General features: G+C 42.4%; 1 protein-coding gene across 1 annotated transcript in view; it reads right to left on the reverse strand.

Moving 5' to 3' along the window:
- Nucleotides 1–15,335, reverse strand: part of slc44a5b (solute carrier family 44 member 5b) — a 52,320-nt gene that overhangs the window by 23,678 nt on the left and 13,307 nt on the right. The window contains 2 exon segments of the mRNA XM_083766938.1: nucleotides 4,603–4,676; nucleotides 11,476–11,524. Coding sequence (XP_083623064.1) covers nucleotides 4,603–4,676; nucleotides 11,476–11,524 — 123 coding nt within the window.

Genomic DNA, 15,335 nt, shown 5'->3' on the forward strand with positions numbered 1-15,335 from the left:
AAGGGGTTGACACTATGGCAGGTAAATAAAATGTTGGGGCATGTGTAGTTTGCTTTCGAGTTGCCCAAACTGCAAATGAGGAGTCTACTATAAACACAAGACGAGATATATAGCTAGATAGCTTTTGTCGCATGTTGTCTGCGATGGTTCCCTACTAGTCCAACATGTGAAGAATGCAACGCAGCTGAACGGTCAAAGCTTGTGTCAAGTTAGACGAATGTTGGCCCAGGCCGTAGCGTAACGGTCTGGGCACCGGACTGGTGATCCAGTCGCGGTGTGCCGCGGGTTCGACTCCCGGACCCGACACGGCCTTTACCGCATGTCATCCCCCCATCTCTCTCCCATTTCCTGTCAGCCTACTGTCTGTCCCTTAAAAAATCAATAAAGGCGTAAGCCGCAAAAAAATATCTTAAAAAAAAAAAAAAGTTAGACGAATGTCAACCCTTGACTTTATATGTCCCGATATAGTGTATCGGGACATCCCTATTAACTCCCCCTTGGTTAACCAGGCTACCGTACAATTACCGTACAGGTACAATTACAATTTAGGCATTTAGCAGACACTCTGAATCCAGACTTACATTAAGCAAGAACAAATACATGGCAATGCATCATAAAATATATCATGATTATATCACACCTATGATTGTGTTACTGATTTAACATGGTTGCAACTTGCCAATGATTGTGAACAATATTCACCCACAATTTCTTTTTTTTTCACTTAATTTTTATTCATAAAAAGACAATACAAAAAACAAAAACAAAGCATGGGACAAAACAAAAAGCATTTTTTAAATTACAACCAGGATTAATTGAAATCCTCATAAATTATCGCTATGCTGAAAGAGATCCCACTTTTCATAGAACTTATCCTATTGTAGTCTAAGTATGAATGTTAGTTTTTCCATGAAATACAGTTCCTCCGTAATGCTCATCCAATGTTCTTTCGTTGGTGGGTCCTGTTGGTACCAGTGTCGTGTGATCGCTTTCTTACTTGTTGCTAAGAGGATCTTGATTAAATATTTATCATGTATTAGAAACTCTTCAGGGATATTTCCCAGCAATAAAGAGGAACAAGTCTGAGGTACCTTAAAGCACAGAATGGTCTCCAATGGTCTGTGGAGTGGATATCCTGCCAGTATTTCAGAATTTTAGGACTCACCCACAATTTTAACAGTACTTTTTAACAGTTATCTTTAGTTCAGTTTACGTCTATTGTTGCTACTCAAAACATGTAGCAGTGGTTTATCATAAACAACAGAGAACTGCAAAACTTTACAACGGTGAGTTCCAATTCAACCGTGACAACATAACATAACTCGTGCTGGACACATTTTTTTTTTTACCACTGAGACAGCATTCAATTTTGCATGAATGACTCAGTACTCTACATGTTTAACTACACATAACCACAGGATATAAACAGCCAAGTTAAAGGCTACATTTTCTACCACGATATGAAACGATGACTGTCATCATAGGTGCAGGTGCTACTGCTAACAAACACGAAAAGACATGAACACATCATCCCTGTACTGGCCTCCCTTCATTGGTTGCCAGTACATTTTAGAATAGATTTTTACATTTTATTGACAACTTTTAAAGCTGTGTGAGGCCTGGCTCCTACCTACATCTCTGCCATGCTAAAGCCGTACAACCCCCCGCATACCCTCAGATCGGTAAGGGGTCTCCTGACTCCCATGAAAACCAAACTAGTCACCATGGGTGGCCGGGCGTTCGCAGCCAGGGCTCCATACTTGTGGAATGCCCTACCCCAGAACCTGAGGGACGCAACCTCAGTGGCTCTTTTTAAATCACTTTTAAAAACCCACCTATTCACACAGGCTTTCCCCTAGATTTATTGTATTGTCTTCATTATATGCTGTACATACACAACCACCAGGACTAGCGAGTATCAACTAAACTTATTTAAGTTAGGAAACACACCTATTGATTGTGAGGAATTGTTTGTGCAAAATCAATTTAAAGCTTTGGTAATGTCATTCAGTTTGTTCTGTTCTATCAACACACCCCATGTAGCAGTTGTAGGTATCCCCAAATTCAATTTACTCGGCACACCTTTGCGTTTGTTTGTTTGCTTGGCTCTATAAGACTCTATAAGGACCTTCCACCCTGCACAGTCTGTGAAGGATTGTGTTGAACCTGGTACGCTGCAAATAAAAACAGCCTTTACTGCCAACACAGTCTGGATGAGATAGTAGAAAACATATGCGTGAGAAAAGAGGATGGGTAAGCAGTGAAAGAATGGAAAGTTCTTCAGCTAAATGCAGACATGCCAGTGTTATGTCTACAAGAAGTCAGATCTGTGTTTATGGCCGCATGTGCTTTGAAAGTAATTGGGGAACAGAAAGAGTTCTTCCCCATCCCGAACATTAGGCTATTAAGTATATTTGTGTGAAAAGGGCAGTAACGAAGAATACTTGCTCAACACTTGTCATATTATGTTTTTAACGAATAAATCAACAATTCTGTCATGCCATGCTACAGTATGTACCGTATCGTATGTAGCAGCCGTTTAGAAAATGTGACAGAGATTCATGGTGCAGACAATGAGATTGTCTGACAGGGAACATTGGAACTCTGTACTAGCTCCAGTGTTTCAGGGTTTTGTTGATTTATGTAATACAAAAGAGTCTCCTGCTGAGCTATTTTAATCACAGGGACTAGATACATAATCAAAAACAGTTTTCGGAACATAGCTTCAATATCAGTGGTTCGCAAACATTTTCTTGTCATGGACCCCAAATTGATGCAGCCTAAAAAACATAGAGTGTCAAACTTATGCTTACAGCCTGGCGAACTAGGCTATTGCCTAGGCCGGCAGGTTGTAGCGGCGAACAAATGTGTCATTTAATTAAGTCATTGTGTGCTTAATGTTCTCAAAGTCACGCATGCCAACAAGCTTTGAACTGAGCAGATTCTACATTCTGTTCCAGAGATAATGGGCAAAACATCTTTCGCCGATTTTCGATTGAGTTTGAGTTTTGGCCATTGTCGCCTGCTTCTCTTTAATAACACGGGCTAGGAAAACTGGACGGTGACAAATTAGATACCTGAGTAATGTTCATATGAGCTGCACTTCCATCAGCCTTGCCATTAAGCATTGGGGGAAATACTTATTTCTTTGTAAAAATATGCTTGGCACATTTGTTCACTCTCAAGAGTTATCGCCCCATTAAGAATCCATTTAGTGGGCCCAGGCCGTAGCGTAACGGTCTGGGCACCGGACTGGTAATCCAGTCGCAGTGTGCCGCGGGTTCGACTCCCGGACCCGACACGGCCTTTACTGCATGTCATCCCCCCATCTCTCTCCCGTTTCCTGTCAGCCTACTGTCTGTCCCTTCAAAAATCAATAAAAGGCGTAAGCCGCAAAGAAATATCTTAAAAAATATATATATATAATCCATTTAGTTACTAACTATTCCTAATTTATCTGGGGACCCCCTGGACCCCCGCAAGGACCCCTTCGGGTCTCCCCATCCCACTATGAGAACCACCACAGTATGCATCTCGAATGGTGCTGAGTTGGCAGAAGCGGTCTTTGCACCACTCAGTGTGGCCACTCACTCGCTCTGGGGCACCCCACACAGGACTCAAGCCTGCTGCTGACAGTGCATAGAGCCTTAAGTTGCAAAGCTGAGATGCAGTGTCAGTGGTTTGCAGAAACCTACAATGGTAACGTTTCTTCTCTGGCGATTGGGCTGGTGTTAATATAACACATTTAACCAGGAGGATCATGGGCTGATGATGACGACAACGATGAAAATGATGATGATGATTATGATGAAGATGATGCATGGCTTTCCGAAATTACGTCATAGGCCAGCCAAGTCTATAGACTTTGTTTGTTTAGGGCAGTAAATGACAATATAAGACGTCATCTGACTGATATAAATACTGCCCTCGCTGCGCCCCTCACTTCACACAAGTGTGATTTTTGCCTGACCCAACATAGAGATGGAACATACATGATTCTCATTATTTTAAGTAAAATATTATACTGGGAGAACAGCCCAACTATGCAAGCTCGAGGTTTTCATCATGATGAATGTTCATACTTTGTCATGTGACTGTGATGCTCGGCGAAATGATAATTTTCACCAAAAATTAATTGAATGAATCAATGAAGTTATTATTATATTATATATATTCGAAAGGGCCTTTCTGTGTGGAGTTTGCATGTTCTCCCCGTGTCCCCTAGGGTAGGTACCCTAAAAGAAACATGCAGTAATCCTGGTCTCTAAACTCTGCACCAAAAGAATAGCCGGTCTACAAGCTCACGCTTGTAGACTCTGATTGACTATTTTTCAGTGTGCGACACCTGCACACAACGGATGGATGAATTTCATTTAATTTGACCCTGATTTATAAATAAACTTTGGGTTGAGATGCAGAATGCATCAACAGAGTGTGTGTGTGTGTGTGTGTGTGTGTGTGTGTGTGTGTGTGTGTGTGTGTGTGTGTGTGTGTGTGTGTGTGTGTGTGTGTGTGTGTGTGTGTGTGTGTGTGCATGCGTGCGTGTGCAATCATAAAACCTTGTGTGACTTTGATGAATCATCAGCATCGCGTCAAACTCACCCACGGTGCCCAGAGCAATGTAACCGAGGATGACGATGACGAAGATGACACAGCACACGACATCAGTGCAGCTCCTGAAGGAGAAGATTCACATAATTTGAGACAGGCGTATATAGACACAGAGAAAACAGAGGAAAAGGGTGGATTAAAAATGCATGACGTAATGCAACATAACATAACAAAACAGTGTGAGCAAAACACTGCAACCTTATTCAGAATACTGGCGAGTGGTGACGACCTACAACCCAATGAAGGGCTTGGCTGTGGCACCACCTTTACACGAGACACACCTACACCCCTCTGGCACACTTCAGCTAGCACAGGATGTCTGTCCCTCCCTTCCATATTGTCAGCATTGAGCCCCCTCCAGTCAGGACTGCAGACTCTTCTCTTCAGAATCTACCTAGCACTTCTTGTTGCCTAATTTTTGATAGATGATAGAATAACATGCATTATGTAAGTTGGTGACTTATTCACATCACTACGCATGTTAGTGAGATAGACATATACAGTATACTGTTTTCTTGTCCAAAAATGCTAAGAATGTTATTTAGATAGCGTGTTGTTTAGACAGATGCTATGTTGTCCTAGATACTTATAGCGCTAGCTTAATTAATTTCTTTACTATATTAATTGGACACTTGTAGTCCACTCAAGGTCATGTGACTTTGCAGTAAAACTCTAAACGTGAGTGCAGTATTTGCCACCAGGCAAGACAAGGTGCCATCTGTGCGCTCAGTTCTCAGTGAAACTATAACAGAGCTCCATTGACTTTCTAATGAGACACTGAATCCTCCCCAGAGTTAACTGTCCCCACAGGCACACTGACAGCTAGTTTGAAGGCTGGCTCTTTCTCCTCCTCTGTCTGTTTCTCGCCGTCTCTCTCTTTGTCTCTCGCTGTCTTTGTGTTTTCTCTCTCTCTCTCTCGCCGTCTTTCCGTGTTTCTCTTTGTCTCTCGCCGCTTTCTGTGTTTCTCTTTGTCTCTCGCCGTCTTTCTGTGTTTCTCTCTCTCTGTCTCTCTGTCTCTCTCTCTCTCCCTCTCCCTCTCCCCCTCTCCCTCTCTCCCTCTCTCCCTCCCTCCCTCCCTCCTTAGAGCAGCCAACCACTCTTTCTTTCTAGGAAGGCTTTGATATGTCCTGTTCTCTCTATCTCCATCTCACTGTCTCTGGGAAGAATTTGATTGCCCTCTCACTTGAAACCCTGAAACAAAGTCAGCATGCAAAGTCATACACACAGCACATATACTAAACACCCTACACAGCGTGCCACACCAATTGACTTTGGACTCATGTTGCCTCCAGTTCCTTCCTTTCAACCAGAGGAGCAAAGCCAATGTCAAGAGGCGGCCCGGGCCTACAGATGCCACAGTGTTTCTACTTCACTCATTTATTTGAAGAGTCACTTGTACTCGTTTTGCATGCAGCCTGGTGGCACCATTTTACCCAGACGCCACATATGTGCACAGTGCCTCTCTGCCCGCGAACACACTTTCATGATTTAAACAGCAGATAGCAGATGGTCGTGGGAAACCAGAGTCGCTGATGCACACACAGAATATAAATGCTATACTACGAAAGATAACGCTATTCCAATCAGTGAGAAACGCAGACACTAATGCACCTCTATTAAGACACCAATGTGTTTGTTTAGAGCAGTTCCATTAACCCATTTTGACCTGAGATCAGATTCCAAAAATGTCTTCTACATGCTGACAGTTTTCTGAAAAAGCTATGTCAGTCGTTCTTCGATTTAAAAAAAATAGCAGACCTACAAGCTCGTAGCACGCCACTCGGTGGTGCGCTACGAGCTTGTAGATCTGCTATTTTTCAATAGCTAGAGCATAACATAATGCCAACACCAAAAGGGGTTCCCGCCCACTTCCCACTTCTACTCAGTCTGTGTGTCATAGGAGGGCTGTGGGAAGTTTAGAAACCGTCCTCCAGTGACATCATCATTAGGCAGATTCTTTTTAAACAAGATTTTTTACAAAAATGTTTAGATTTTCATTGTCGTGAGAACGATGGCTTCCATTTTCACATTGCAACTTTTCAGGACTAGAAAGCCTGCAGTTTCTATTAGCTTGTATTCCCCATCGATGATGTTACTGGAGGATGTGAATTGCAATTCTTAATACTGCAGTGTACAGTATATGCAAAATGCAATTGGAATGACACATGCATTGCTCTTTGGAGAATGACTTATTTTAGCATTACAGAGGAATGAGATTCTCAGTACTGTCCAAACAGTATATGCATTTAATTGTCCTCTTCTTTCTTTGTGGTAAATAACATCCCCAACGTCATGGGAATTACGTCAAGCCAGCAGACACCATACTGCACTTAATCTGGACGTCTGATACAACTAAGATAGTACCGCAGATGACATTGGCCACCCATCCTATGACGCTGATAATGGCTGACCCATATACAATCAGTCCCACTCCCACATCCTTCAGGAAAAAACACCATTATCAGTGGAACCATCAATTAAATCACGTTTAATGGCCCAGACAGACTCAAAGAATGATAAAAAAAGAAAGAAAGAAAAATGCCTCAAGTCATATTATATCAGCTTGCAGCATTATAGTGTCCTCATAGGCTCTCCAACGCCACTGGTGTTAACCCCTTACACAACAGTAGCCAATACGGCTTCACGTTGCAGCGTTCAGAGTATGGGTTTTTATGCCATTCAGACTATGGGTTTTATGGGTAAGTCTCCCATTGGCTTAGAGGCAGCCAATCATGAAAAAGTGTTCACTACGGTCATCAGTAAATGTAGATCAGCTCTGCAAGCTGATAAAAATCTTGGTTTATTTGAAAACACAAAGAAACAGAGGAAAGCAGTTCCTCCATTATCATTAGTAGAAGCTAGGGTAGACGGATTAGGAGACATGGTAGAAGAATCATCTCCCTTCACACGAAAAAAAGCTGTCAAGGTTGCCAACTTGCCATGGCTGGGTAACGCCAACTTCCATTCCCTCTACTGTACGTCAAATAGCTTCCAAAAGCCACACAATCAACTCTCCTCGTCCTTCATGCGGCGATGAGGCCCGCTTTGCATCCAACCTCATGATAGTATAGTCACATCTGCCTCATTATGACAAAGTGCAAGCATAGCAGTACAGCACTTAATACAGCCACCCTTGAGGCGTTAGAAGGTGACAGCTGAAGGGAGGCTGATGAAGCATTGTCTTGTTATTTCAGAGAAACCAGGCAAAGCTGGCTGTGTAAATACGACCAGCCTCTAAACCAAACTTCCATCTTCTATCTACCGCTCCCCAAACTCTCCACCTCCTCGAATCCCATTTCAAATGTGATGACCAAAGTGCATGCCACCCTGCGGTTCGCGTGCTGCGCTGGCAGAGCTGTGAATCCTCAAAGTGCTTGTGCGGGGAGAGAGGAGAGACTGCTGGCAGGCCTGTCTGCTGGCTGGCTGGTGCCATGAGAAGCTGTGTGTCACTGTTGTGTTTGCAGGGCTGCTAACTCTGCAAGTGCCAAGGTGACACAGCTGACGGAACATTGTGTGTGTACCATTCTGGTATTTCACCGGCAGACTGTCTCCATGTCGTTATGAGCAGTAAGAGAGCAAGATATCTTGAGTGTGTGTGTGTGTGTGTGTGTGTGTGTGTGTGTGTGTGTGTGTGTGTGTGTAGCCAGCAAATATATTGGTTGGAGCAAGTGCACGAGAAGTTTGCCTGATGAACACAAGATTCCTTTAGAACCTTTTCTACGTGTTGTAGTAAGAAAGTGACTCAATTTGTAGACAAATCAAGAGTGTGATGTGAACATTTATATTGCATTATACTGTAGAATAAGACAAGATCAAGCATTGATACAGTATGGGTGAGTAGTACAGTTGTGGTTCATTCACATATTATTTGTATCCTCTCCAACAGCAACAGTGAGGCAGTAAGAAGTATACGGTAATATATATAATGTATAGGTAGAATTAGTTCCACAGTGTGTTCAATTCTGTCTGGTCTGCTCAATAACAGATTTAATTTTAGGCAGTGCGCTTGTGGTTAGTGTGCTTGTGCAAGAAAACAAGACAATTGTGGAGTCAGTTCCTCTCCCAGTTATCATTAAGAGAAAGGTCTGTGAGCCGAAAACGAATCATGCTGCGTAGTGTCGGAAAGTGAGTTCGTTTGGCAGGTCTGAACTGAAGGCTCATTCGAAGTCTAATGCGGATCAAACAATCGCATTCTAGTTCTCTAAAAAAACATGGGTTTTGCTTCGCTTCAAAGCGCACCTGACTTCGATTCACTGCAGGTGTGAATGCAATCGCATCAAATAAAGGAAATGAAACGTGAGGAGTATGAGGATTAAACACTGTTGGAGACGGAGGAGAGGGAATATTTTACACAGCGCAAAGATGTCACGTTACCGTGGATAGACGTGGTCGAATGAGGACAAAGCGCAGTGTGAACGCAAATGCAGCAAAATAAAAATGCAAGAATGATGCAACTTCTCCGCCCATTCGCATCGAGTATACCGAAGTAGAGGTGAGAATGCAACCTAAGTGGAGCATGCACTGAACAACATAATAAAGATAGTTTAAAATGATCTTCGGCCCAGGCCGTAGCGTAACGGTCTGGGCACCGGACTGGTGATCCAGTCGCGGTGTGCCGTGGGTTCGACTCCCGGACCCGACACGGCCTTTACCGCATGTCATCCCCCCATCTCTCTCCCGTTTCCTGTCAGCCTACTTTCTATCCCTTAAAAAATCAATAAAGGCGTAAGCCGCAAAAAAAAAAAATCTCTTTAAAATGATCTTCAAAGAATTAGAAGGGACATTTATTTTAACTGAGGGTGAACATGGGAACGTGCGATGGGATTTACATCTTGCCAAGATCATTTAAAACTGTTAATCTGTGCAGACAAAATACTTTGTCCACTGTGAACAGTGAACACTTTATCTTATGACGGCATTGCAATCTGTCATGGCTATACAGAAAGAAAGATGTTATTGTCTACCGGCGTGTCTTATCTCATGCATTCTGCACTCCCCTTATGACCTTCTCCTTCTGAGAGATCCATTTTAGACACTTTGGATGTAACATTTCTCTCCATGCTTGCAAACATAAAAAATGACAAAAGACAAATTAGGTGATTTCATCTCGCTCTTGGGTACAAATACAAATGTAGAAGTGTACCTGTGGATTTCCACGACAGAGGTCGTTTGGTTTATTGAATTGGAGCAATATACTTAAGTGTCTTTTTTTTTTTTTAGATATTTTTTTGCGGCTTACGCCTTTATTGATTTTTTAAAGGATAGAAAGTAGGCTGACAGGAAACGGGAGAGAGATGGGGGGATGACATGCGGTAAAGGCCGTGTCGGGTCCGGGAGTCGAACCCGCGGCACACCGCGACTGGATCACCAGTCCGGTGCCCAGACCGTTACGCTACGGCCTGGGCCATACTTAAGTGTCTTTGGCCAGTCAATTGTTTTCATAGCTATCTTGTGTTCTTCAAATGAAGAGTAAGGTGAGTTATACTCACAAGCTCATGTATCACACTGTGACGTATTGTGAGCTCGTTGCTCCCTGCCAGAGAAGATCTTATCCAGCACCTGGCCTGTATTTAGGCCAGGTGCTGGACATCAAGGCATCAACAAGGCGAGAATCAAGGAGACGAAAAAACATCTGCACGCTGTTTTTAAGTACTGGCGCCAACGTTTGGACCCTTTAGGATTTCATCAGGCAAATATTTGTCTTAGCAAGTAAGTTTTTTGGAGCTTAAAAATTGTGTGCAGATTTTTGCCTTTCCAGGGAGAATGGACACAGTCTACTGTCACACAACATCGGTTGGCAATTTCCAAAGGGAGCTGATAATATCTATATGCCATATATTCCATGATACTGATGTACAGTAATGACTGATTGCACAAACATGGCCCAAACTGTTTGGCACTGGCAGAAGTCACTGTAATGTACGTCTGTACGATGGCAATATGACAGCTGTCCTTGACCCTGTCATACTGCACTACCCAAGGCGCTTAAGGCAATGGTTCTGTCACATTTATGCAATAATATGGAAACGTTGAAGGGAGTTCCAACCACGCCTCTAGCCTGCTATGGCAGGCCAGTCTGGTGCATCTCAGAAGAAGGACAGGTTACATGCTAACAAAAAGGCACTGTAGCAGCTCAGACAATTTAGGCCCTTAGTTTAATAACAGGGTGCAAGTAAAAAGTGACAACGTTAAGATGTTTAAGTTACATCTTCGTCAGGTCATCATCAATATGGAAACGTTGTCTGGATGACACTAAGCTGGCTGATGGAATACAGTGTGTGGTCACCATTTATACCCCCTCCGTGTCATCTCACAGTGATATGTGAACTACATAACATGTGTCATTGGGCTAACACCAGCTAGCAGGATGACTAATAGCCATTATTGATCCAGGAGGTTGAGTAGAGTGAGCTGCCAACGCTCAGATTCACTCTCTATTAACGCTGCATGACACATGTTCAATCTATCTGTGTGCAGAGTTGCAGACAAGGTTATGCACAAAATACTATAATAATACTATCCTACGAAAAAGAGCCAAGATTCGGAAGACAGTGACTTCATGACATATTTTCCGATACAACATACTTGCTTGGATACGGTCCATTTGTACTAGGAGTATTATTAGCACTTATTTGTATATTTGCACACTCACCGAGTTACAGGGTTTGGATCCCTGATAAATGTAGGAATTCATTACGAAAGATTATTTGTCATCTCTCAAAGTTCTGCAGTTGTCAATGGGTGAGTGCTTAGTGTGAATCAATAGGTCCTACTCTAAACAGACAGTCAGACAGATGGACACACAGCCATTTAAAGGAGCTGTGTGCACAGCTCAAAAATGTTGGTGTAAATTGTATGCAATACCTGTTATGAACTGGTCCTTTGAAGGTTGGGTCAAACTTGCGCGGCTCACCTGTAAGACAAGCAGATAATTGCATGATTAGAAACGTGGAGAACCTGTGATGTAGCATTTGAATACGATACTCACACCGGCACAGGGCAGCACAGTGCTATAGACAAACACATCAAACCAAGTGAACCTCAGTTGACATACCAGCGATCAGTGAGAGAACATCAATCAAACTGTGCTACTAACTAACTAGACATTACCCGGTGCTCTGTGTGCTCCATTGTTGTTTTTTAAAGATTGTACAGAATGTCTGCTTATTTATAATATTATAAATAAAACTTTGCAAACCCATTGCAAACTACAGCACGTTTTACACAACACTAATGTGGATTAGTCCTTCCAGTAACGTCCCATAATGGTAATATCCTAAAATCAATCTAGATACCAGTCTCTGAGCAAGACATACTTTCTTAGAATTACGATCTGCACACACCGATTGTAAATTGCTATGGATATGTGAGTCAGATAATATAGGATTGAGGAAAAATGCTAATCTTGTGTGGCACAAAATATTTTCAGATCGACCGTGGCCAAATACACATTCATTTGGGGGACCTGAATCATCACTGCACTGAAAGGTGATGAACATGCTGAGAAGCAGCAGCAAAGAGAAAAACAATATTGCATACAGGGTTGCAATAAATCATCAGACAGATCTAAAAAGTTTTATCTGGGTCAGAGCTCAGAGGAAGGCGTCCCCACTTGACCCTAACCCTACTACTACTAACTACATGCAAGATCCTCAATCACCCCATCTGTGTGCATGCATACAGTAGTATTTGAGGTCGCATGACAAGCGTAATAGAGGAGCACACACTCTAACCACAAGGCCACTAAGCCCTGAGGAGCCCTGGCAAATTAATTTCACCCTTCTTTTACTGTAAAGTATTTTTTAAGGTGTGACAATCTTTCTGATTATGATTCATTCTTGTATGACTTCTAGACAGTGAGCTAATTATGCGAAAATGAATGGTCCTTTTAGTAGGCTATACATTTAAGGGTGAAATTAATATTGTACTTGATTCATGACCAAATATGAACTAAAACACTATAAAGCCCAAACCACACTGATGGGTCACCATATGCAACACGACCCATTGGTGTGGTTTGGGCTTTAAACTCATTTCAAAATTTACCTCAGCCCCACAGACATGCTCCACCCGCTCTCTTTTCTGAAATAAATTAATTATAAAGATATTTAAGTAGTTCATGTTGCACTTATTGTTCTGCCCTAATACATTGGTGAATGACGGTGTATCTGAGAGCAACTGGAGCACACTCATGGAGCATACCGAGCCATAAGGCCCATAGGGCAGGAGCCTATCTCCTGTGTCTGTAGTTTGAGGCAGCCCCAATCCAACCCTTGATGCCGAGTGCCAAGCAGGGAGGCACTGGGTCCAACTTTCAGAGTCTTTGGTGGTATGACCTGGCCAGGGATCGAACCCCCGACCGATATAAAATTACTAGTGTACTGTAGGCCGGTCCCAAATGCATGAAATTGTATATGCCTAGTTTCCTACGGGTTACATTATGGAATCTGAAAATGGTTTACAAAGTAGGCAAAAAAACGAAGTACTACACATATAAATGCCAGTTCCAATCTCTACACATGTTCATATATAAAAGAGTTGGCATGAGAAAAACATATACATAGAACATTCAATCTATGTTTTGATAGGTGCATTAATTAAAAATGGCATGGTTATATAAGACCCTGCATGTGTAGGTCAACATTAAGTATACCGGAAAAGGTATTTTATACACTCTAAGAGGTGTTCCATTCAAGACATAAATAGCTATGTTCACACTACAGCCAGTTTGTTTCTGTCAGAAGCCAGTCACTTGCTTTTTGGTTTCTAAAAATGGGCAATCTTCTGGGTTGAGTGCACGGATTCCTCAGCCAAGGACAAAGTGTCAAAGAATTAGGTGCTCACTGCAGTATTTGTGGTACGAGAGCAATAAAGATAAATTATTTAGGGGAGAGCACACTTTTATATTACTCATTATTATTCCACTATGTAGGCTGGAATGTACCAAAGATAGACAACTTGTATGGTTTATCTATTTTAGTGAAGACACTGCACATTATCATACTCATAACTGACTAAATTAATTCATTTCTACAGCTGAATCTTTCTATTTGAGGCATATGCCATATGCCATCCTAACCTGAAGACAAACCATAGAGACTTCAAGGCAAACCAGCGTGCACTTTAAGTGAGTCAGGCAGCAAGGGATTATTAGGCCCTTCCACTAAACATGCCATGAATGGGGACAAATTCCAATCCAGTGTAAGACGTGTGATTCTTCTTTACCATGCATCACATCATGTGATATTATGTGTTCCGTTAATCTGTGATGCACCATTAGCCAGCTACTTTAAGTCGCTTTACACTGGATGTGGAGCAGTAGACCGAGGAAGAACCTTCACCGCAAATTCTTCAAATAAGCCCCATGGCGGTGCTACATTAAGGCCTATGACTCTTGAACCTTTAGTTCATACAATACAATCAAAATAAATTTTTTTCCTGAATTCCTTAGATCAACACTCTCCATGTGTGTGCACGTAATGTGGGGCTAGCACCCCTCAAAAAAGTCCATAAATTACGTCCATATGATGTAATTTCCAAAAGCCAGACTTTGGAGGGCTAGCACCCCTCAAAAGAGGATGGTGGTAAGTCCTTTGCCATATGTGATGTCATGCCAGCAAATTATGTCATGAGATACAAATTCTCTATCTCAGCCTGGGAATATGTCTGTGAGGATGCCAACCCTAACCAAGAAAGTTTCTCAATCTTCAACAGCAAACAATAAACCCCAAAATAAGATGCCGCAAGGGGCTGCATTTTCCATCTGGACCTCTCCAGGTATGGTAAATAAATACCACATTGTTGTGTCATTCATGTACTCTTTTATCGTGAATACGTTGCCCACTTGGGCACATCATCTTTTACATAAGAGCCTGTATATATTCAGATCAATGTTGTGCTGAAAGTACTAATGCTATGCAGGGTAGCATGGTTTGCTGTAACTGCGTTGGAATTTCCAACCCAGTTCCAGTAAAATCACACCCTGTTGTGTGACGAATCTGCAGTCTAGCAACCGTTTTCATTGGCTATTGGCTAACATGTGAACACTGATGGACAGTATTGTCATAGTGACAGAACACGCACACACACACACACACACACACACACACACACACACACACACACACACACACACACACACACACACACACACACACACACACACACACACACACACACACACACACACACACACACACACACACACACTCACACACACACACACACACACTTTTTTTTTTTTTACTCCCCCCTAGCTCTGGTCCATAGCTCTAATGTTACTGTCGAATTCCGGGGCTCGCATAAATGCTCTCCTCTGTAGCGAAAATAAAAATAGTGTTTTACCTACTCACCAATACAAAGACAGGTTGTGTAAAAAAAATTCACCTGAAGGAAAAATCTTCTCTGAGGGTTTTCTCTTGGCAATATCGGTAGAGGGCACAGTGGAGTAACTAAAAAAGTTTTTTCCCGGTGAAAACCAAATCCCTTTCTGGCCAAAAGGTGCATTTATACGTGTGGTCTCAGAGTGCGTCCACTAATGAAAGTAGGCTTTCTAATTACACAACCCGTCTTTGTATTGGTGAGTAGGTATTCACATTATTTTTATTTTCGCTACAGAGAGGCTGGTCTGTATTTCATGCGAGGCAGGAAGCCAATCAGTTCCATAGGCTAAATGCAACGGTAGCAAGAGCAGTAAGGTATGGACCAGAGCTAAACCTCAATTT

The sequence above is a fragment of the Protomyctophum parallelum genome (genome assembly GCF_964188405.1).
Source record: "Protomyctophum parallelum genome assembly, chromosome: 6".
Lineage (NCBI taxonomy): Eukaryota > Metazoa > Chordata > Actinopteri > Myctophiformes > Myctophidae > Protomyctophum > Protomyctophum parallelum.